At 59.9% G+C, this 23172-nt stretch overlaps 1 protein-coding gene across 3 annotated transcripts; it reads right to left on the bottom strand.

The window, feature by feature from the left end:
- ATG2A (autophagy related 2A) lies at window positions 1–20427 on the bottom strand (the record flags this gene model as incomplete). 3 transcript variants are annotated; one of them, XM_079708698.1, is made up of 41 exons in its annotated part: window positions 1–667; window positions 759–911; window positions 1932–2086; window positions 2229–2350; window positions 2587–2669; window positions 2843–2915; window positions 3002–3137; window positions 3231–3315; window positions 3400–3501; window positions 3733–3933; window positions 5340–5475; window positions 5739–5947; window positions 6696–6910; window positions 6999–7125; window positions 7273–7437; window positions 7982–8058; window positions 8284–8354; window positions 10005–10097; window positions 10192–10298; window positions 10489–10569; window positions 10674–10873; window positions 11010–11160; window positions 11627–11820; window positions 11870–12021; window positions 12102–12244; window positions 12941–13097; window positions 13223–13319; window positions 13675–13918; window positions 14030–14188; window positions 14652–14744; window positions 14843–14987; window positions 15073–15310; window positions 15848–15988; window positions 16093–16257; window positions 16346–16442; window positions 16731–16829; window positions 16978–17113; window positions 17511–17613; window positions 17755–17907; window positions 18027–18189; window positions 20257–20427. In XM_079708698.1, the coding sequence occupies 41 exons, from the start codon at window positions 20425–20427 to the stop codon at window positions 431–433; spliced, it is 5829 nt and encodes a 1942-aa protein (XP_079564824.1). In that variant the 3' UTR covers window positions 1–430. The 3 variants fall into 3 exon arrangements, with proteins under 3 accessions (XP_079564824.1, XP_079564825.1, XP_079564826.1); XM_079708699.1 differs by having other exon boundaries at window positions 7267–7437; window positions 11627–11784; XM_079708700.1 differs by having other exon boundaries at window positions 11627–11784.
- Between the last annotated feature and the right edge of the window lie 2745 nt (window positions 20428–23172).

Below are 23172 nucleotides of genomic sequence, written 5' to 3'. Positions count from 1 at the left end.
TGGCGGTGGGCAGTTTATTCCACTGCATGCAGACACTGACCCACACACTCAAGGAGCTTAAAAATACATTGAACCACAAGGTGTCCATTCCGCCATCTCCCCCCGAGACACAGAAAGACACTTGGCTGATCTGAGAGCCTCCACCCTGGAACAAGGATGGAGGGTCCGAGAGCCTCCACCATGGAACAAGGCAGCAGTGTGGGCCCGGGGGTGGTGGGGGCAGCGTCCTTTCTCTCCAGAGGAAAAGTGCAGAGGCAGGGCCGAGGGCCCAGGCAGGGAGGCTCCACTCTCACGGAGATTGGCAGTGGGTGGGCCAATCAGGGTCCTTCCCGGTCCCTCCCCTGAAGGCCTGGCCCATCCAGCTGCGGGCCGCAGCTCTCAGCCCAACGAGGTGGGCAGGCCGCGCCCTGGGGTCCCGGGTGCCTGGGGCTCAGTCCCGGGCCTCGTCCAAACGCCACTTGAGAGCGTGGTCCTTGTGTGCATCAGGGAGGATCTGGTTGCGCATCCCCCCCAGTAGGCTGGACGTGGCCTCTGTGGCTAGGATGAGGGGCTTCACCACCGTTGGGGGCAGCTGGCGGATCACGCCCCCCACAGCGCCTGTCAGCCCCTTCTGTTCATGGCCCCGAGACGCCACCTCGCAGATGGTCTGAGCTGTGTCCAGGATGCCCTGTGGAGGTGGGAGGTCAGTGCTGGGGTCTCTGGGGGAGGGGCGGGGGGAAGGACGGGGGAGGAATGGGAGCAGGGCTGGGCCTCGTTACCTCTCGAACTGTGTCATAGGCCTTGGCCACGCCCTCCCGAAGGTCGGCCGGCTGCTGGCCCTTCCGCAGCCTTCGCACAGAGCGCTTGTCCTGCAGGGAGCGCGAGATGGGCGCTGCCGGGGACAGGATGTCATACACCGTCTCGGCTGTGGCCTGGGGGAGCACGGCGGGCACCAGATGAGGAGAGGGGGCCTAAGCCCACCCCCCCAAAACCTGCCTCCCCCGCATCCATGCTTTACTGTGCTGCTCCTGGGGTCCTGCCAAGCTCCCACCACCCAGGTCAGGGGGCTGCAGGTGGACTGCATGCCTCCTGAGGGGACTCTCCTAATGTCCTCTGGACCCACACCCACCCCTCTCCTGTTGACCTGCCCGCCTGTGGGTGCCACAGATGCAGCCTGAGCTCAGCGCATGGCCTTCTGCCTCCTGCTCCTTGCCAGCTCCAGGGGCGGCCCTGGCGGAAGCCTGGGTTCCCCTGACCCATCCCTACAGATCACTAAGCCATCACTGAGTGTGACCCGCTGCCCGCTGGCTCCTCTGTTCTCTCGCCCCCAGTGTCACTCCTTCCCCCCAACCTCCTCGCCTGGCTGTCCTACACCCCAGCTAAGTGCCCTTGGGGTGGCCCTCAGATGCCTGCTTATCCCTCCAGCCTCCTCTCTAGAGACCCTGCCCCCACCCCCCAGTGCATCTGCAAGCTCACTCCTCCCCTCTGAGGACTAGCCACAAACGCCTTCACCTCCTAGGACTGACCACGAACACCTGCCTGTCGGCCCCGTCTACTCCAGAACCCAGGGCACTCAACTGCACCTGCTCACAGGATAACCCCCTGCCTTCCCATCTGGGCCTGGCAAAGCGTGAGGCCTGAATGAACCAGGGCCAGTCTCTGGGCCTCAGTTTCTTTGTCGGTAAACAGAGCCAGCCCCCTTCCCTCCCCTTCAGGACACAGTCATGACCAGAGACCCAGTGGGCTCTAAAGCCTGGGGGCACTCACCCTCCCACATGGGAGCCACGGTGGGCCCCAAGCCAGTCACTCGGCCTCTTTTCTCCATGACTGTTCCTCAAAAGATACCACATTCCCAGATGGCCTACCCTCAGTAGAGCTTTGGGGATGGAATTGGGCGCCATGGAGCAGACCCGCCCTGCCCTGCATGGCCTGGACGCCGGGGGCCCACTCACCTGGATAGCCTGCACCAGCCGGTTGCTGAGTTCTAAGGCGGCTGAAGCTGTGGATGAGCCGAAGGAGGCAGCCCCCCGCTGCAGCCCCCGCATGAGGCGCCCATCCTTCCTGTACTGCTCGATGGGCAGCCACAGCAGGTCCCGGAACCCTTGGACTGGGGGGACGGGGTGGTCAGAGATGCCCAAGGCTGCCCCCACCTACCCTGCTGTGGGAACTCTTCCACCTATTCCCAATAGTGGTTTCTAGGCTGCCCAAGAGTATGGTGTTTTCAAGAGCCCCCGAAGTCAGATACTCACAGAGCTGGACCACAGAGTGCATGGGGCCCACGCCCCCCAGCAAGCCAGGCAACTGGTTCTTTCGGATGTCCTGCAGCCACTCATTGAGAGCATAGCCCAGCACCTTGTCCACACCCAGGAGCCTAGGAAGGGGAGAGAAGAGGAGGGTGGGGGTGGGGCAGGGCCACACGCTGAGGGGTCACAGGGCCAGGAGGACCCAAGGCACCCCAACACTCCCACGGCTCCACCCAGCCCCGTACGGAGGGATTGACTGGGGCCATTTCACAGAGCACAAACTGAGGTCCCAGAGGGGCGATGTCTTGGCCAAGGCCACAGTCAGGAACAGAGAAAGGGCCCTGAGAGGGGCCTGGAGGCTCACCCATGCCGGCAACACAGCCGCTTTAGCTTCAGCTCGGAGCAGTTGAGCTGGGCCAGGCCTATGAGGAGGCCTGCAAAAGTGCCCTGGGGAGGGAGGAGGGGTTGGAGTTTACTGATGGGACCCAGGGACCCGCCCAGCTCACAGGAGCCACTAGAGGCTGACAGTAGCCGATGGTGCCTGGACACAGCCCTGGCCCCCTGGCCTCCAAAGAGCAGGCCACACCTGGGCAGAATGGGGACCTGACAGCCCCGCTTACCACCTGGTCCATGGTGACGTGCTTGCCGTGGTAATCCAGCCAAATGGGCACCTCGGACGTGAAGCGGAACTCCCTGGTTGGGGAGTGGGGAAAGGGGTCCTGTGGTCACTGGCCTGATCCCCTGCAACCTGGCCCGGGGCCCCCAGCCCAAGGCCCTACCTGAAGTAGATGGGCTGCTGCTCAGCAGGGGAGGCGCCGTGTCTACCGCCTGTGGCCTCCTGGGAGCTGGTGGTCTCCGCACCCTCGGGTTGCCCTTCCTGGGCGCCGCTGGGCTGGACTGGGGTCTCAGGGTGAGCTGGAGGAGAGGCGGGGGACAGACCGGGGATGGGCCCAGGCATGGCTGTGAGGCAGGAGGCCCAGACCCTCCCATCCCTGCCCAGCGGCTCACCTTCAGTGGAGGTCTCCGCCGGCATCACAGGGTTGATGCTGGCCGCCAGGCTGGTGAAGAAATCCCTGAGGAAGAGCAGAGCATCCTGCCGGGGGAAGGAGCAGGTCAGATTCAGAGGCCTGGAGGCGGTGGGCTCACCTCAGGCACTGCCCCCACACAGCCCACTCACCTGATCCACGTTGAGCCGCAGGGGCAGCAGTGAGACGCGGAGACAGCACTCGGGCCCACCCAGGTTGGTCACGGGGGCCACGTGCAGCGCTTTGATCTTGAGCTGAAGGCAGAGGGTGAGCTCTGGGCACCCAGTGGGCTTCAGGCCCCCGGTCCCCACTGCTCCCCCCGTTGGTCCTGCACATGCTGTTCCCTCAGCTAAGCCCGCCTGGGCCCCGCCCCGCCCCCCTCCCAGGCTCACAAACAACTGGGGTATGTATGTGTACATGCACGTGTGTGCACGCGAGCATGCGTGTGTGCCCTGCTCAGGGTGGACCGTGCGGGCGGCCTGTACCATGTTGGAGTGGGTGCGCCGTGGCATCCGCTCACTCGTGTGTAAATACAGGAATTTGTTGATCTGGGAGGAGGCCAGCCGGTCTCGGACCTCGAGCTCCTGTACAATGAACACCTGGCGGGACAGCGGCTGCTCCTCCAGCTCCTCGCCGGGGGCTACGGGGCCTGGCTCTGCCGGGTACACCTCGTGCTGGAAGCTTACCTGCGGGGTGGACGGAGGCCTGAGCGGCAGGCAGGGCTGCACAGCGAAGGGGGCTCTCCCAGCCCAATCTCAGTCCCACAGCGGCTGCCACCTGGACGCCTCCACACAGCTGTGCCACAGGCACTTCAGACTCCCCACGGCCACGATGAACCCGACTGCCTCCCGAGAATCCACCTGCCCCCAATCACCCAGCCTTCCTGTCACCCGAGTGGCACCTGTCCCCCTATCACCCTAAATGCAAACGTTGGTTCGGTCCTCCCCCTGCAATCTCTCTATCACCACGGCTGTCAGTTTTGCTTCCTGAGAACATCTCTCCAGCCCCTCGGCACTTCTGTCACCACCACAGCTGCACCTGGTCTCGGAGCTGCCGTCACCCATCCCCTGCCCGGCCCCCCTGCTCGTCCCCTCCAGCCCCTCTCCACCCACCCAGAGGGATCTTTGTAAAGTGTTTGCCCACCCACCTGGTGCCCTGCAAACTCCTCACTGTGGCCTGGCGAGGCCGTGCTTCTCCCTCCAAAGCCCGCCCTCAGCCCTTGCCCTTGCCCTGGAGTACCTCTCCTGCCCCGACAGGTCAAAGCCTCCCTCACCGGCGGGGTCTCGCTCCAGCCTTGTCTCCCCCTCACCCGGCGCTGGCACTGGCTCCCTGGCCCGTCAGGTGTCCGAGGAGCCCCGGCCACCACTCTGAAGCACATGCCCCCGAATCCTCTCAGCACAAGCGCCCTTACCAGCTCAGGGAGTGGGTCTGTGCGGGCTCACCCTCAGTAAGCGGCACTTGACCTGCACAATTTCTCAGGTCAGCCCGGCCTGCTCTCTCCCTCATGCACATTCAGTCCAGCAGCCCAGCCCGTGGTTCTTTCCACCGTCCCTCTAGTAAAAACCAAAACCATCCGTGGTCTACAGGGCCTTATGCGGCCTGGTCTGGGTTGGATCTCTGGCCTCGTCTCCTACTGCCCTCCCTGCCCAGCTGCAGTCTCGCTGGCCTTGCTGCTCCCGGAACACGCGAGGGATGCTCCCAGCTTGCGGCCTTCACGCTGTGCCCTCTGCCTGAAAACCTCTCCCTGGCTCACTGTGGCCTCACATCTTTGTGCAAAATGGCACATTTTCACGAGGGCTTTCCGCCCTCCCCAGCACTCCCTGTGCCCCCTCTGTTTACGTTCCCTGAGCGTTTATCACATTTGAGCGTCTGTATACATAGTCTTACTGGGCTCCCTCCACTATGATACAAGGGACAGGAAGGCAGGGTTTCTGTCTGCTTTGCTCATCGCTACATCCAGCATCTGGAACAGCATGGCAGCAGCTGACCTAGTACAGGACCAGGGGCCCGCAGGAGTTCCCGTGGAGTGAGTGCCAGCTGAGCAGCAGGGACACGAGGGCCTGTGCTGGTGCCCCAGCCTGGCTGGCCTCACCTTGCTGAGCTGGATCTCCATGAGGACGTGGTGCTGCCTGCCACTGCCCCCCTGCGCACGCCAGGAGTTCTGGGGCCGGTTGGGGCCGGAGCAGCGAGAAGGCGAGCTCCTGGGGCCTGTGAGGCCTGCTCTGGCCCTGGGAAGAGGAACAAGGGACACGCTGACTCAGGGGAAGCCCCTGTCCTCATTCCCTCCCATCAGAGCAGGACTTTCAGCCTGGGGCAAGAGACCCTCTCCTGGGAGGTAGGCGGGGCAAGGGAAGAGGAAGAGTTAACAAGGCCAGAAGGTGAGGATCTGGTTCAAGGTTACCAGCTGCTTAGGGTCAGAACTGGACCCCAGCCCTGGCCTCACCTCCTGGGGGCCCTACTGCCACAGCTGCCACCTGCGCCCTCTCCTCACCTGTGTCCGGGATGCGGGCCAAAGTCTCGGCCCCCGTAGAGGTGCCAGACAAGGGAGACCTCACGCAGCACCACACGACTGCTGGGCACTGGGAAGTGGGCAGGGGCCCGCAGCAGGTCCGTGCTGCCCAGCGGCTGTGAGAAGTGCCCGTCCTGCACTATGATGGGGTCTGGATGCAGCTGTGTCACCACAGGCTCCCCATCTTGGGGCTGCAGGGAGGAGGCCAAGTGAACACATAGGGCACAGAAGGTTTCCCCAGTCCAGGCCACCTGTTTTTCCCTCATCCTCGCATCTCTCTCCCCTTTTTCACAAAAGATGATTCTCACGGGCAATTATCCTGAGAAGCCTGAGTGCCCCTTGCTCCTGCCGGCCCTGTCAGGTCTTGCTTGCATGTGACAGTGAGTTTGGACGTCATTCCCATTGGCACTTGGGGGCCAGGAGGCCAGCACCGTTGCAGCCAGGTGATTCTCCTCACTCTCCCGCTACCTGCCCTGCTCCTGTCCCTCCCTACTCTTTTTTTTTTTTTTTTTGCGGCACGTGGGCCTCTCACTGCTGTGGCCTCTCCCGTTGCGGAGCACAGGCTCCGGACGCGCAGGCTCAGTGGCCATGGCGCACGGGCCCAGCCGCTCCGCGGCATGTGGGATCCTCCCGGATCGGGGCACGAACCCGTGTCCCCTGCATTGGCAGGCGGACTCTCAATCACTGCGCCACCAGGGAAGCCCCCTCCCTACTCTTGAACGTCCCAGTCCCTCTGCCCAGGACTCCATGCCTTGGCACTTCCTCTGGAAATCCGTCAACTCCTTCAAAGCCCAGAGTGAGGGCTGCCTCCCCAGGGACCCAACCCCACTTCCCCACTGATACTGACCACCTCCTGCCTCTCTCACAGTGGGAGCTCTAGAAGGGCCTAGAACTGAGCCACCCTCTTCCAGGCCCCTGCCCAGCCTGCCCACCACACACCAATATGCCCAGGCCAGGAGCGTCAAGGATGCAAAACTCATCACTGTCCAGAGTGTCTCCATCCCCCTCCTCTTCCTTCTCCTCTTCTTTGGCCTCTGAGTGGGACCCCAAGCTGCCAGTGGGGGCCCCAACCAGGGACGAGGGGGGCTGGGCCCCACTCCGTTCGCCTGGGAATAGGTAGACCGACACTGGAGAGGCCTGAAAGAAGGGGCTCCCTGTGGGAGGAGCAAGAGGCCGGTTTAGGGGGATGCCCGATGTGGGTGTCTGATTGTGTCTGCTGGCCCCAACGCATCCGGAGCCCACCTGAAGCCTGGGCCAGCTCCCGCAGGCTACGCTCGGTGTCCAGGAGGGCGTCGGTCAGGTCCCGCTGGTTGATGAGGGCTGTCTCCACTGGGGGGCATGAGGGCAGGGAGGCAGGGCTCTCCGAGAGCTGGGCCAGGCAGGGGAGGACTGGTGAATGCGTGTCAGGAGGGAGGGGGGGCCCCAGGGCTCCCCCATCACCAGGTCCCTGGGGGCCATGGCAGGGAGGGGTCTGGGCAGAGCTCTGGTGGCCTGTATGGCCAGGCCTCACCTGCAACTTCTGGCCGGCAATCTCTGTGGGGCTGGGGGGCCGGGGAGGGGGGTGCAGGTCACCCTCACTCATCATGTACTGGAGCAGGTTGACCAGCAGGGCGCAGGAGTCAGCACAGCTATGCACGTGCATCACATTGTTGGAGCAGCGCAGCTCGAAGAGCGGCTGGCTCTGCAGGGTTGAGGGCGGGTATGAGCCCGGGTTCTAGCCCCACCGGACTTAGACAGGGCTGGGCCAGGTCTCCCCTGGGGTGGTCAGCCTGGGGCCGTCAGCCAGCTACCCTTTGAACACATGGGCAAACCGAGCCTAGAGAGTAAAAGGGGCTTTGCCCAGGGCCGCCTGAGGAAGCAAGAGTACACTCCCGTGTGAAGGACTTTGAGCGCCCAGTCTCCAGTGAGGCGGGGCCTGGGGTCTCCCCCTTTTACACATAAGGAAACTGGGGACCCAGAAAGGCTGACTCCTGAGGCCCTGCTTTTTCGTGGCTACAGCTGCCCTCTGCTGGCAGGGTTCATATGGAGGGATGTCCACCAAAGGTCTGGCCCTTCCCAGGAGGGCCAATAACCACAGGGAAGGGCTGTCAGTGACTGGGACCTGAGCCCAGGCCCAGGGAGCAGAAACAAAGAGACGGTGCGTGGGGAAAAGCGATCCCCTGAAGGCTCCCTTGCCCCGGTCCCTGCTCTGGCTCTGGGGGACCCTGGGCGACGGCTACACTCACCAGTTTGTCCTCAGTGCTCCCCTTCCAGGTTTTGATCACGAGCTCCAGAAGGTCAACGTCCAAGACACAGACATAATCTGAGGCAGAAGGGCAGGAGAGGCTCCCGTTGCCTCCTCCTACCCAGCCCCTGGCCCCGCTGGGAGAATCTAGGGTTTGTCTGGGTGCAGCCCTTGTGTGCGTGCACATGTGCGTGGGCGCTGAGAACCTGGCCAGCAGCTGGGTGAGGACAGCGGGCTGCTCTGGGTATGGCCGGGGACCACAGCCCCTCAGAGGGGAGGGAGCCCAGTCCAGGCCCTGCCCACCTCGCCGCAGATCCAGGGTCTCCATGTCACACTTGTCCGACAGGTACAAGGCAGAGTCGTCGAGGATGAACCTGGTGGGGAACGGGGCTGAGAAGGGCCGGAACGGCTGCAGGCGGCAGCTCCGAAGGAGCTGGCAGGGGTGGGGCTCGCTCATGGAGATGGGCAGTGGGGGCACCAACAGGGGGTCCCAAGCCCACAAGAGAAGACTAGTGCTGGCCTCGGGGTTCTTGTCTGTACAGTGGGGAGACTGGGCCTGGAGTCTTGTACCACAGGCCCAGACAACAGGCACTCGAGGTAACCGGGCAGCGTTTCTCTTTCTCCAGAAACTTCCAGCTCCTCCACCTCACCTGGGCCTCATAGCAGCCCTGGGAGGGAAATGTTCTGTTTTCCCCCTACAGCCTGCATTGTTCTTTTAAAATAAGTCCTTATTTTAATGGCAACCTAACATAAGCTCCTTTCAAATATTTAAAAAATACAGCTAATCCCGAATTCTGAGAAAAGGACCTTATATGGTCAGCCCTCCATATCTGCAGGTTCTGCTTCTGAGGATTCAACCAACCGCGGATCAAAATATTTTTTTTTTAAATCCAGAAAGTTCCCAAAAGCAAAACTTGAATTTGTCATGTGCTGGCAACCACTTACATAGCATATACATTGTGTTGGGTATTATTAAGCAATCTTAGAGACGATTTAAAGTATATGGGAGGGACTTCCCTGCTGGCGCAGTGGTTAAGAGTCCACCTGCCAATGCAGTGAACACGGGTTCGAGCCCTGGTCCAGGAAGATCCCACATGCTGCCGAGCAACTAAGCCCATGAGCCACAACTACTGAGCCCACGTGCCACAACTAATGAAGCCCGTGCACCTAGAGACCGTGCTCCGCAACAAGAAAAGCCACTGCAATGAGAAGTGCACCACAAAGAGTAGCCCCTGCTCACCACAACTAGAGAAAGCCCGCATACAGCAACGAAGACCCAACGCAGCCAAAAATCAATAAATTAAATAAATAAATTTAAAAAAAAGTATATGGGAGGATGTGCATGGGTTATATGCAAATATTGCACCCTTTTATATGTGACTTGAGCCCCCCTGGATTTTGGTATCCACGAGGGGTCCTGGAACCAATCCCCTGTGGGATACCAAGGGACAACTCTACATCTCCATCCTGTCTTTTCTATGAAGCCACACAGAGATGCATACAAACACACCCCCAAAAATCTTAAAAAAAAACCCAACTATATATATATATATATATATATATATATATAGTTTTATATCTCTATATAAATATTGTACTATGGCATTTCCCCATATTTTTCAATGTTATTCTTAAATTTGATTTTAATGGTTGAGTGGGCCACGTTCACTGACTGAGGTCGTAATTTGGGGGCATTTAAGTTGTTTACAAGTTTTGACTACTTTAAATTATACTACAGAGGCATTATATTCTACCTTTCTTATCCTTCTATCCTGAGGACAACCACCAGAAGTGAGACGATCAGGTCGAGAGCTCCAACACCTTTAAGGCTCTGATTGGAAGGTCTGACTGACTCTGGGAAGGTGAAACCCAATCTTGTTCCCCAGGGAGAGATCACCTAAATGTCCAGAAAGGCTCAGACTGACCTGAGGATATACAGCAGGTACACAGGACCCTGGGGGAGTGGCAGCTGCAGCCAACTTGGGGTGGGATGGACGGGGAGCTCGGGTGGGGGAGCTGCATACCTGAGCAGGAAGGTAGAGGTGTCCATGACGATGTTGCTGGAGAGGGTGAAGGTCTCAGCAGTGACAAGGACACGTACAGGGAGGTAGAGGGGCCTGGAGGGGTGGGTCACATTTGGGTTGGGGCAGGCTCCTCACACAGGGGCCCCAGCCCCCAGCCCCCAGCCCCCAGCCCCCTGAGCCTGGGTACCTGTAGTCCACGGCACAGGAGAACAGGTGTACATGTAGGATGGTAATGACCGTTGGAGGCAGGTAGCCCAGCACTGGGTCATCCAGGACATCTAAGAACTCCAACAGCTTTGGGGGCCAGAGTGAAAGAGACGGGGAGGAGGGGGTCTCTTTCTTTGACCCCCCCAACCCCAGCACAGCTCCCCAGTTGCCCATCAACTGTCTGTCACACCCTTGCCCAGGGGCTCCACCCAGAAGTCGGCTCCAGTCCAAGGTCAGCTCTGGCCCAGCCCATGCCCCCCACACTACCCTCCCTCACCTGGGAGTGCCAGCTCTGTTCTGGCAGGGCCATGTAGTGGCGCAGGGTGGCTCTGTGCAGCCGCAGTGTCACCAGGAACTCCTGGGGGCAGGGCACAGTCAGCATGGTGGCAGCCCAGTCCTCCAGGCACCAGGGAGGCAGTGGCCCTGGCCCAACAGGTGGGCCAGAAGCAGGCGCAGCTGTACCTTGACGTTCCTGTGAGGGTCCAGGTGGATGCGCACTGCGGTGGACAGCATGTGGGGGCCCCGGCCCTGGCCTTTGCGGCCCACGCCTCCTTGCTCAGTCATCCCTTCCTCCGACGGGTAGATGGTTCGGGCCAGCTGGGCCGGAGGAGCAAAGGTGGGCAGCTCCAGGCGACTGGGCAGCAGGTAGTCATCCACAGCCGCTGAGGAGGCATCTGGTGAGCCACCTGCCAAGCTGGCTGATCACCCACTCCACCCAGGGCACACGTCCCTCCTGAAAGACCACCCCTCCCCATGTACCCTAGAGACCCCACGGCGACTGGCCCCCAGCCCTCACACCTCGGTGGTACAGTGTCGCCTTTTCAGCTTCCAGGCAGAAGTAGCCAAGTCCCGGCTGGCCTCGGTACTGGCAGACACTGAAGATGGTGCCTTGTTCCATGTCCAGCACCAGCTCCCCGTGCGTGGCCTCCAGCCGCTTCCCGCACTCGTCCTGCAGGCAGCATGTGGCTCAGCCTCACCAGCTACACTCAGCAGCCTCCACGCCCTCAGAGGTGAGGGCGCCTCTTGGAGCCCGGGCCTGACTAGCGTCGGCTCCAGCCTCTACCCAGAGTGCTGGAGGTCCAGAGCAGCACCTTCTCTTTTGCCAGAGGGGAAGGGTCATCCCTGCCCTGTCTACCTCCAAGCATCAGATGGTGTCCATTCAGCCCCCTGGCATGGTACCGTACGTATAGCAGGTGCTAGTAAGTGGCTGATGGGGCGTGATGGGATGGGTGGGGGGGGGGCATGGGTGGGTCAGTGGGTGGTGGGTGGGTGCTACTGGCTAGACAGGCCGCACTCGGCCCCCGGTGGGGCCTCTGTCTCCCACATTCCCCACTTGGAGCTGCTCACACCGGCCTTGTTCTCCTGCCAGTGGGGGCTCTGGAGTCAGGGGCTCACCTCCCCTGGGCTGTGCTCACCTTGGTCTCACAGTGGGCCGTGATCCGACCCTTTAGCACCGTCACCAGTGTAGAGAAGGTACTCTGGGAGTGAGGGCTCTGGGACTCAGGGGCAAGGCGCTGGGGGGTGCCTGATGCCCCCACTGAGAAGTGGGTGTCCTCTTCGTCCGAGTCCGAGTCTGGGGGGAGAGCAAGGAGCCGAGTGGGAAGGAGACCTGGGAGGGCGGCCCCGGCCCCAGGGCCCCACCAGGGCACCCCTCCTACCCAGCTTGAAGGCAGACTTGCACATCTTGAAGCTGTCGTGCCAGAAGCCCGAGGCATCTGGGAAGCCGGTGGGCCGAGGGGCGGGGGCGGGGGCGGGGGCGGGGGCGGGAAGCAGGTCCGCGGGCTCCCACATGAGCAGGTCGTTGTTGATCCTGAGAGGGCAGTTGGACCACTGCGGTGAGGGAGGCCCGGCCCAGCCCCTTGCCACCCCCTGCCCCGCCCACGTCGCCACCTGTTGTAGAGGCTCTCGTAGACCTCCTTGCTGGGCAGGAAGACGTGGGCGCCGGGCAGGACCACTTCCAGGCTGCAGCGGGACAGCGCCAGGGCCCGGCTCTGAAAGGTCCTCATTTCCTCCGCGTCTCCAGGAATCACCATCTAGGTGTGGGAGCAGGGAAGCGGACGCGAGAGATGTCAGGGCCTGCTGCCGGCCTTAGAATCAGACCCAGGTCTGCTTCCTGAACTCCTATCGTTCATTCATTCATTCATTAATTCACATGAGCCCTTCTCTGCTGGGATGTATGACAGCCATCTTGTCTGAGGCGCTGACTGCATGCAAACCCTGCTCCAAGGGCCTCGTTTATGTTAACCCCTTTATCCTCACGACAGGCCCATGAGACAGGTCATTATACCCACTTATACAGATGAGGAAACTCATCTGTAGGTAACTCTCCAAGAGGTTAGACAACTTCCCCAGATGACACAGCCACTGAGTGGCAGAGGCTGGATTCGAACCCAGGTCGTTTGGCCCAGAGGCCAGGCCCCTAACTACCTCTCACTCAACCCTCTCACTCAACCCTCATCACCTTCAGAGAAGAGGATCCTGAGGCCCAAATGTACCCTGCTGAGAAATGGCTGATGGGACGAGGATGGTCTTCCCCACCGAGGGCCCATGTCCCCTAGGCGCTGCCCTCACTCTTGGGCCCCCTGAGACTCCCCACTGACCAGAGACAATGGAAGAAATGAAATTCTCACTGGTGCTGATACACATTTTCTGGTGCCCCATGTGGTCTTGTCCCCCTGATCCAGAGCCACCAAGTGGCTCCCGTGAGACCCAAAGGCCTTGGACCTCACCTCTTCCGTCTCGTACATGGTCCTCTTGGAGGAGAAGGGTGAGGGCTCAGGCTCCCGAAGCTCGCACAGATTCTCGGCCGACAACTCCAGCTCCTCTCCCTTCTCCGGGGTCACTTCCCACTGTGCGCTGAGCTGGGGGTTCAGGGTCACCACTACCCTGCCAGGGCACAGGCCTGTCACTGGCCTGCAGGGCCCCCCAGCCCCTAGTCCCAAGTGGCCTCCCACTGCCCTCAGTAGCAAAGCCCTCCTCTCCTGTCTGCTCCTCCCAGAGCCCCAACTTACTGGGGCAGGAAGTACTTGTGCCCAGGGCTCTTGGGATCCAGGGCTTTGGAGACCCGCAGGCAGGGGACAGGTGGCTTCTCTCCGTCTTCGTAGGTGACTGGACGGGATGGGGAGGGACAGGGGGTTGTCACTGCCACCTTTCCCCATTTCTTCCTCAAGGCCAGGTGGGTCAGTGGGGGCCTGGAGCCCCCCCATGACAACTGTGTTTTATTGTGTACAGACCTGTGCCCTCCCTCACGCCCATAGTCTGTAGCGGCCCAGGGATAAACAGCCCACTCTGCCCGCTGCCCAGAGGAGCCCAGGGATACGCAATGCTGGTGCCTCACGAAGCAGATAAGGTCTGGACCAGGGTCTGCCCCGTCGTGACCCAGCCCCTTCTGTGGCCCCAAGCCCACCTTTCCTAGAGGCCTGAGCCCCCTGCCCAAGGGGTTGTCTCCTGGGGGGGCTCTTACCATGGAGGTCGGAGCAGGTGAGTTCCAGGCGGGTGGGGGCTGGGGGGCCAGGCCCACTGCTCAGCTCTGACCGGAACTGGGGCTCAGTCAGCTCCAGGCGCAGCTGCTCGGCCCGCACGGCCCCGCCCGCCCAGGGGTCCCGCTCAGGCCGCAGGTCAGCAATGGGGAAGCGCAGCTGCAGTGTGGCCCGGGGTGCCGAGAGCCGCACCACTGCATGCTGCTCAGCTGCTGGCGGGGGCTCTGTCTGTGGGAGGGGGGGGAGTCAGAGCTGCTGCTAGCCCCCCCGCCCCCACCCAACTGTGGCCAAGAGCCAGAGGGCCCACACCCAGCTCTCCACCCTGGCTGCGCATCTTACCAGTAGGCCAGCCGGCTGCTCGGGAGGGGGTGTGGTGGCCTGGTGCAGCAGGGCAGCGAGCCGGTCCAGGGCCCCCAGCTCCACATCTGCCTGGAAGTCGGCCAGGTCCAGGGCCAGTTCTGAGTGACAATGGCAGGCAGTTGGGCGCCGGGGCCGGCTCTGAGGGTGAGGGTGCTCAGGTCAGCGAGGGCTGTGGGGTGGGTGAGGGCAGGATGGGCAGGGCTCCCCTTGAGCAAAAACAGAAAGGACACAGAGCCCTCCCAAGCTGTGAGGAGAAGAGCTTGAGTGAGGAACCCAGGAGGGAGGGGATGGGGAGACCTTCACCGCCTGCTCGGGGCAGACGACCATGCTCGTTTAACGAAAACCACCCAATACTTACCACCCCCAGCCCTGGAGGCTGGCAGGGGTTTGTCAAGATGAGCCAGGAGAGGGGGCTAAGAGAATGGCATGTATATGGCCCGGAAGTACTCAAGGGCTCCGGGATGGGGAGGTGTGCTCTGGTTTGAGCACAGGCAAGGGGGGGTGGAGGGTGGGGGCAGGGAGGCACCAGGGGAGGCTGGTGGGGGGCAATACACCATGGGAAGAAGCCAAGGGCCCCTGGGCCTGCAGTAGGGTGGGTCACCTTGGGCAGCCGGCGCAGGGTCTGCGTGTGGTGCAGGTGAGCACAAGGCTGAGCCGAGGCCTGGGACCGCAGGCTGCTGGGGAAGCTCAGGACCTGGGACGGGACATGGAAGACGACAGGGTCAGGCCGAGCCCCCAAGCCCACCCTCACCTCTAGGCCCTGCCGTGCACACACTGGCTCTCAGCCCTCACCTCTGTGTACTCAGGCTCCGGAGTGCCCCTGGGCCACAGACACTCCAGCACCTCCAGCTGCCCGAAGTGCACTTCTGTGCTGGTAATCCGCCGGCCCCTGCTTGTCCTCAGCTCCCAGGAAAGCTGCACAGCGGCACCCGTTAGCCTATGGGGAAGAAGCTGGGCATCAGAAGGTGGGCTTCGGGGGCTCAGGGAGTCCCCTCTAGTTCAGGCCCGCCTTGGGCTCGTACCGGACATGGCTACAGGGACAGGCCCTCTGGAAGCGCGGTCGGAGATGGTTGAAGTCATGGGAGCCGAAGGACCCGTCCTTGGTGGCATCGAACTCCGCAAAAAAGTGGGTGGTGAGGTCAGGTGGTCCGGAAGACGGGGCAGATGTCTGAAGCAAGGTCAGGGTCACACCCCCCAAGGTCATCTTCAGCAGCGAGTCGGGGCGCAGGGTGTTCGAGGGGGGTGCAGGGGCTGTCTTGCCTGAGAGGACAAAGGCTTCACCAGAGGCTCCCCAGAGCTCATGGGCATCCCAGGTAAAGTGACAGTCAGACACTGGGCTAGGGGCCAGGAGAAGCCCTGGCCTAGCTGGATCGTGACTCTGGCCAGGGGCTCGGCCAGGCATGGGTGACGTGAAGCCTTATTACGCTAGACACTGAGTCTAAGCTCAATTCAACCCGCTCAAGGAAGCTGGAAGAACCGGAGGTGACGAAGCACTCACTCAGTACCTGACACACGCGATCTCTCAATAAACATCAGCCCAAATGTGCAGCCTGGCAGGGTCAGATCTTATCCCTTTTTTATGGAAGGGGAAACTGAGTTTAAGTGCTTGGCCCAAGGTCTCTAACTCCGAAACCCAGGTTCTGTCCATCGAATCGCCACCTCCCCTGAGCGTGCCCACGAAACCAAGTCACCAACGGTGGACCTCCAGGCAGCGCTGGAGGCCTCCCACATACACGTAGCAAAGATGACACCGGCACCAAGCCTTCTTCCAGCTCTTCCTGCCCTTGGAGGACTCACCGGTTGGGGGGCCCTGAGCAGAGAGCCGGCGGGAGGCCATGTTGCTGTGCACAGAGGTGCCCAGGTCTACATCGGAGAGGGAGAGTTCAGACAGGGCTGAGGCCACACTGCTTGTGAGGCCTGTCATGGAGAAGAAGAGGTCTGTGGGCCAGAGGAAGGGGGTCAGAGACAGCCGGGCTCAGCCCCCTGACTCCTGCGCCCACAGTAGACACCCCGCAAATTGCTGGCTCTGGCTCCACACCCACCAGTGCTCTCCAAGTTGACAAGGGGGTTCGAAAGGGGGTCTGAGCTGAGGGGCTCAGCTACAGTCCCCGCCTGCAGCTGCTGATTCAGATCCTGTTCAATCAGCCACAGATCTTCAGCACCTAGTGGGCGGCTCTTGTTCAGCTTGTCGACCAGGCCCTCGGGGTCTACGGGGGAGGACACTTCCTTGTGTCAGTCCAGTCTGGCAGGTGCCTTCCCAGCCATCCCACTCCCTGGACCACCCAGAGGCCTCACCTGCAAGGCTCAGTGCGCCAAAAAGTTCCTGAAGCTGCTGGAGCTGCCGTGGGGTCAGGAGCAGGTGCAGGGAGCCCAGCTGCCCACACACCTCCAGCTGGGGGTGGAGGAAGCAACCATGGAGCCCACACCAGCCACTGCCGCCACCCACATGCCCTCACCCTGAGGAGGTAGGACGCCGGTTGCCAGGCTAAGCTCTGCCACCAACTAGCTGTGTGACCCTGGCTCCAACGTGAACACTCTGGGCCTCAGTTTCTCCACTTGCCTAGAAGGCAGTAATTTCCCCCACTCAACAACCCCGCTCCGTCCCAGGGAAGATCGGCATTGCTGAGGAGGATTCTGAAATGGGGCATACTCCTTCTTCCCCAGGGGCCTGGAGACCCACCTTGGGGCCTGGGAAGGCCTCATTTTGCTTCAACTTCACTGTCAGCTCCAGGCACCCTGAGCAGCTGCCAATCTGCAAGGGAGGCTCTGGGGGTCCTTCCTGGGAGACAAGAAGACATGGGAGGGGAGGGATTGAAAAGATGCAGCCAAACATGGTCAGAAGGGATGGAGAGGGGCAGATGGGTCAAGGGCCAGAGAGGACAGGGATTAGAAGGAGAAAGAGACGGTGAGGACCAGAGTCGGCCCACCTGTGGGCGGAGCTCCTCGAAGTGCAGGCAGACCCCTGCCAGCTGCAGCAGCTTGTGGAGGAAGGCAGGGGGCTGGTGCACATCCACGGGCGGAGCCTGGCTTGGGTCTCGCACGGCCTCATCGCAGTACTCTAGTCTGGGGAGTGTAGGATCAGCTCCTGCCCAGGCCACCCTCTCCCCACACAGCATTCTGTTCTAGGAGTCTGGGGTCAGTGAAGTCTGGCCTGCGGAGCCGTCCCATCATAGCCAGGCCATCCTGGACCTCCGTGGCCATTGCTCCCCAGACCCTCAGCGTGTCACCTGATCCCGGGGGCCCAGCCACCCTGGGCTTCTACCACTTGGCCCCGGGATACCACTCCAGGCTCACAACACAGCTCGCTGACCCCTGTCCCGGCCACAGCCCACGCCCACCCAGACTTGCCCTGACACTTCCCAGGAGCCCAGGCTGGGGGTGCAGGCGGGGCCAGGGCCACTCAGCAGCACCTCACTCCCCCTCTTCCTCACGCCGGCCCCCCAGCTCAGCCTGCCCCTACCTTTGCACGTGGGCTTCCACTGCCACGCCACGCTCCCCACCACCGGGCGAGTGTTCCACCCTCACGACAGCATCCAAGAAGGTCACCTTGATCCTTCGCAGTACTGAGGGGTGGGGAGGGGTCTCAGGTCAGGCAGAGCAGCAAGGGCCAGAGAGAGTTTCCCTGTCAGGCGGCAGGGTACTGTCCGAGGCCCTTGCCCTGCGGGCCACGGAGGGGCGACAGTGGCTGGGCGGGGCCTGCTCACCAGTCTCAATGGTCTGGGCAAACATCTCCAGTCCTTCCAGGGGCTGTGGTGGCTCAGAGGGCTCGGGCAGCCCATCCCGCAGGCACTCCTGGGCCAGCTGCATGCTCGTGGTCATGCACGAGGCCCAGCTCTGTGAGTCGGCAGCCCCCGGCCCTGCAGGTAGGAAGAGGGTCTCAGGGCCGGCAGGCCCAGTCAGCCCCCGGGTGCCCAGGCCCACTCGCACCGCCTGCTCCCCCACCCCCACCCCCGCCCCAGCTTTGCTCTGCCCTCACCCGGGCCCTGGCGGGGCTGTAAGGTGAGCTGGAGGCCTGACACGTGCACGGTGCAGTGGTCGGTGAGCAGCGCGGCCCAGGGCACGGCCACCTCGATAGAGCCCACGAAGCCTTCCACCAGCTCCAATGGCGACTCCATGGACTCCAGCACCTCATTCACAGACTGGGAGCAGGCAGGAGACAAAGCCAGCTCAGGGAAGCCCCAAACCCAGCCGTCTCCCTGGCTGCTGCACTCCTTGCCTGGCTGTTCCATCTTGGAGAGCACCCTCGCTCCCCGTGTCCGTCCACATGCTACCTACAAAATCCTACCTTTGCTCAACTGATCCCTACTCTTGGCCCGCCCTATTACCGTACAGTCCAATGTGCCCAGTCTTTCAAACCAGAGGAGGGGAGAGCTGAAGGACAAAGAGGAGGAAGCCAGGCAGAGGGGATGGAAGGTAGGGTTTCAGGCATGGGCATAGCACATGCAAAGGCCTGGCAGAGAGAGCAGCAGCAGCCCACATTTATCTGGGCGAGCGTGGAGTTTAAGGGGAGTGTCCAGGAGAGGCAGGCAGGGGGCTGACCTGAGCTGGAGGGGGCCCCCCAACTCCAAACACTTGGGGTAGCTGTACTCTCTCTGAGGCACAAGGCTAGAGCCCCTGGCTACAAATAGGGGAGCAGCCCCCCCACCAGTCTGGGAGCTCCCTGAGGGCAGGAGCCCACCTGCCTTCTCTGTGTGACTCCAGGTGCTCTGTGGGGCGCCACCCAGAGAGGGCCTCAGTAAACACTTGTTGGATCCATGAATGAAATACACGGCAGAGCTAGAAGGCCCACAGACATCACGTGCAAATTCCTCACCTACAGATCCACAGATGGGGAAACTTGAGGCCTAAGGAGAAGGGACTAGCCTAGTCACCCAGTGTACTATGGGAACTGAGACTGAGACCCAGGCACTTGGCTTCTTTGGGGGTCTGCAAGGGAGGGGCTGCAGGCGTGGCAGCCTGGAGAAGGGCGGGTATATTGGGAAAGCACTTGCATTCCACCAGGGCCCAACTCCTCCCTGGAGGCCAGGCAGGAAAGCAGCCTAGCTAGGAGCCAATACAAATCCCCAACCAGAGGGCAGGGCGGGTGGAAGTATAGAAAGGCAGCCTAGAGGTCTGGGCCAGCCTAAGAGGCTGAAGTCAGAGGTCAGAAAAGGTCTTCGGCACTGGGATTCACAGGCAAGAGGTGCCACCAAGTCTGGGCTCAGGGGTCTCCGCCTACCCCACGTTTGCTCAGGAAGACCTGGTCTACCCTAAAGCCCAGCTTTCCCTGCCCAGACTGTATTGAGGCCAGGCACCCTGTCTGCTCCCCCAGAAACCTGTGAAGCCCCTGTCCCCATACCCACCCCTGTTGCTCTGGACTGGAGGGTTGACCCAGTGCCAGCCCTGGTCTGGCGCCTCTAACTGGTGGCTCCTTTGCAACTTCCCAGGTCAGCTGAACCGTGAGACACAGCTCCTCACTGCCCCCAGCCGCAGGCCTCTGACCCAGAGCTTATTCCTCTCTGCTTCCCCAGCATCTCTCTCCTCTCTGCCTAAGGCCAGGTTTCTCCACCTTTCCTCAAGGGCTTTCCTCTAGGTGGGGATGCTGATGCCCAAGCTCCTCCCCAAACACCCATTCAGTCCATCCCACTCTCCTAAAAGCAGGAAGTAGGCAGCAGTGGCAGTCACACAACGTGTTGATCAACAGGGGTGCTGACGCGATTGTTGACATCCATATCCGGAGATGAACGCCACCCACCAAGCCAGGGTCGTGGGGTCAGGAGGTCAGGGCACCTTTCCCACAGGTGCCCACAGCAGGGCCCTGGACCCCTGCCAGACTTCCCTAACCAGCTGTATGCCCCAACTCTGTCACTTCCCTGGCCTGGTCCCACCAGAGCTCCCTAGTTTCCGAGGTTCCTCCTCACCCTCTCCTTAGCCCCTTGGCACCACGCTCAACTCAGGCCCCCAATTTGATACACTAATTCTGGCATTCTCCAGACAAGTGACATCCTGCTCCCCAGCTTCAGTTTCTCCTCCTGTGAAGTAGAGGCAGGGGCCCCTTCTGTCCAGCTTCTGGCTCTGGAGGCGATCAGCTGACCCCTGGAAAGGGCCGGACGCCCAAGGCCTCTCCACTCCGGTGCCTGGTCCCCTAGTCCAACCCTTTCGCAGGGAGCCTCAGGATGCTGCGCCCCCCAGTCCGACCCTTCCAGGGCTCGGGCCTGGATCCTCACCCAGATCTCCAGGTGTATATCCCGCAGGACAACGCTGCCCTTGTACAGATCGAGGCTGAGCTGGTCCAGGCTGAGGTGCTCCTGGAAGAAGTGACCCAAGTAGTGGTGCAGCAAGTAGCGGCAGACCCGCTCTTTCACACAGTTCGACCACGGCCATAGCCATCGTGACATCTCGGAGACCGCCGGGCCCGGGCCGCCTCCACTCGCCGCCCGCCGGCGTTCCCCGTCCGGTTGCGCTGTTCACTAGAGCCCCCGGCTCACCCCGCCGCTTCTCTTAGCGCCAGGCCGCACCCCCGGACGCCTGACCACGCCCCCCACGCTCACTGCCATTGGTCACTGCAAAGGGCAAGGCCTACTGATTGGCCGCGGGGGCGGAGCCTTCAGGCGTGAAAAAGGGACTGGGCTCTCGGTAAGATATAGGGCTCCCAATATTAATTTACGCTTGCGTATAAATTCTGTGTGGGAAGACCTTTAACCTCTCTTCTACGGGCTACGGGAAGGCTGTTGCTTGAGGTGCCAGCCCCTCAAAGGAATGCGCATGTGCTGACTCGTCCGACTAGTACTTGAGGTAGTTGGCGAGGATTTAAAGGGACAGTGTCCCACTAAACTTCGTAAAAAGCTTTCCAGAGGCATAGTTAGTGTGAGCCCAGTACGCATCTCTAGAAATGATAAAGTGAAAACATTTGCATTTTACAAAACGCTTAACATTCCGCTATCTCATTCAACCCCCACAGCAACCTCTAAGGTGGAGATTATTGTCACCATTTTACAGATAAGGAAACAGATTTGTAAAGGTTGCTGTGAGTCCACTGTGAAGGGGGTCTCACCTGGAATGCTTGACTGGAGATTAACTGATCTTCCCTTCTCTCTGTACTTGGTCAGGGCTCCAGCCCCTCCCTGTAATAATAGTAATAATGGTTTTTAATATCTCTAATCCTAGAATTCAATAAAGAATGGATTCTAACCCCCTTGAGCAGAGGTTTATTGTTTTGCACAGCCCTTGAGCTAAGAATGTGTTTGTTTTTTAAAAATATTTATTTATTTATTTATTTTGGCTGCCCCGGGTCTTGGTAGCGGCACATGGGATCTTCATTGCGGCATGCGGACTTCTTAGTTGCAGCACGTGGACTCTTTAGTTGTGGCATGCGAACTCTTAGTTGTGGCATGCATGCAGGATCTAGTTCCCCAACCAGGGATCGAACCCGGGCCTCCTGCATTGGGAGTGCGGAGTCTTATCCACTGGACCACCAGGGAAGCCCCCTAAGAATGGTTTTTACATATTCGAATAGTTGGGAAAAAAATCAAAAGAATATGATTTCATGACGTGAAAATCATATGAAATTCACAGTGTGTCCACAAATAAAGTTTTAGTAGAAGACAGCCATGCTCATTTGATTAAGTACTCTATAGGGCTGCTTTCTTGCTATAGCAGAGTTGAGTACTTGAGACAGAGGCCTGCAAAGCCTAAAATATTTATTTTCTGGCCCTTTACAGGAGAGGTTTGCCCACTCCTGCTCTACAGGTTTAGTCACACAAGTTCCCTTACGTCATGATGACTTAGGAGATACCACAGGTAATTATAATTTCATTTTAGCCTTACTAGGGAGAGGGACTCTACTGCGATCTAAAGCCAAAAGTTGGCCGGAAACAAGGGCAACCACCCTGGCCTGAGGGTCAGGGATCTGGATTCCAGTCCCAGCTCTGTGTGGCCTCAGGCAAGTCACTGCTCCTATCGGTGAGACTGTTTTATGCCCCTTAGCCTGGGGTTGGGTTAGTAGGCCAGACGGCTCATTACCTGGAAGGGGTCTGAGAGAACTGTGGGAAACACTAGGAAGGCCCCATTCTAGGAGACTGGCTAATAAGATGGCTGCTCAGAAAATGCTTGTGGAATGAATCAAGAGGTCTGCCTAACCCCCATGACAGGCCAGGGGCAGAGCTGTGTTCATCGAGTGTTCATTAAATTAATAATAAAAGTAATAAACACCATGAATTGAGCCCATGTGATGTCCTGGACCCTGGGCTTGTCACTTTACATGCATGACTTCATCTGCTCTTCACCACACAGGCTCATGAGGGAGGCACTGTTGCAGCAGAAATAGAAATGAAGTTTTCCCTCTCCTGAGAACAAGGTAAATAAAGGGAACAGTGAACAGGCTAGAGAAGAAACATAACCTGGCCTGAAAGAGTGAGTCAATCCTAGTTTTATTTTAACTGTTACTAAACTGTAATGTCTGTAGTTAGATTTGCCCTTCACAAAACTAACCTATCACCACTAATCCTGTGTAATTTACATTCTGCACCTGGTATTTGCTTTCCCTATAATCTCTAGTAGCAAATCACCCCTTGTAGCTGTTTGCATTTCAGAAAAGAGGTCCCAGACCAATTACCCAGAGACTAACGGACCCAATTACCAGCTTGCCTGACTGCAGCAGTGACTGTTTTGAAATAATGCAAGAAGAATGCAAGACATTCACCATTTTGATCCTTATCACTTACTTCAGACTGCGAACTCCCCTATAAGGATCCCTGTAATTCCCCAGGAAGGGGGGCACAGTTCTTGAGGTGCTAGCCTACTGTGTCTTCCCTTTGCCTGGCAAAGAAAATAAAAAAAGCCTCCCTATTTCTTACCTTCCAAATCTCTGTCTCCGTATTTTTATTCGGCATTGGTGTACAGGGAGCCAAGATTTTGGCAACAGCACTATTAATACCCCCATTTTACGGAGAGGAAAACTGAGGTTGTGTGCCTAAGTGCCTGTGGAGCAAGTGAATGAACAAGCATCACTTCTCCTCCCAAAGGCAGTGGGAATAGAAGGGAGATTCTGGAGTCTAGGAAAAGTTGTCCTTATGTTCCGTCTAAGAGGGAGCTACCATTCCCCTGCAGTGGGAATGGAGAGTACCACCTGCAAAAGGTGGGGA

The sequence above is a fragment of the Hyperoodon ampullatus genome (genome assembly GCF_949752795.1).
Source record: "Hyperoodon ampullatus genome assembly, chromosome: 7".
In the NCBI taxonomy this organism is placed as follows: Eukaryota; Metazoa; Chordata; class Mammalia; order Artiodactyla; family Ziphiidae; genus Hyperoodon; species Hyperoodon ampullatus.
Note: the sequence above shows the minus strand (reverse complement) of the source record. Positions and strands in the feature narration are given on the sequence as shown.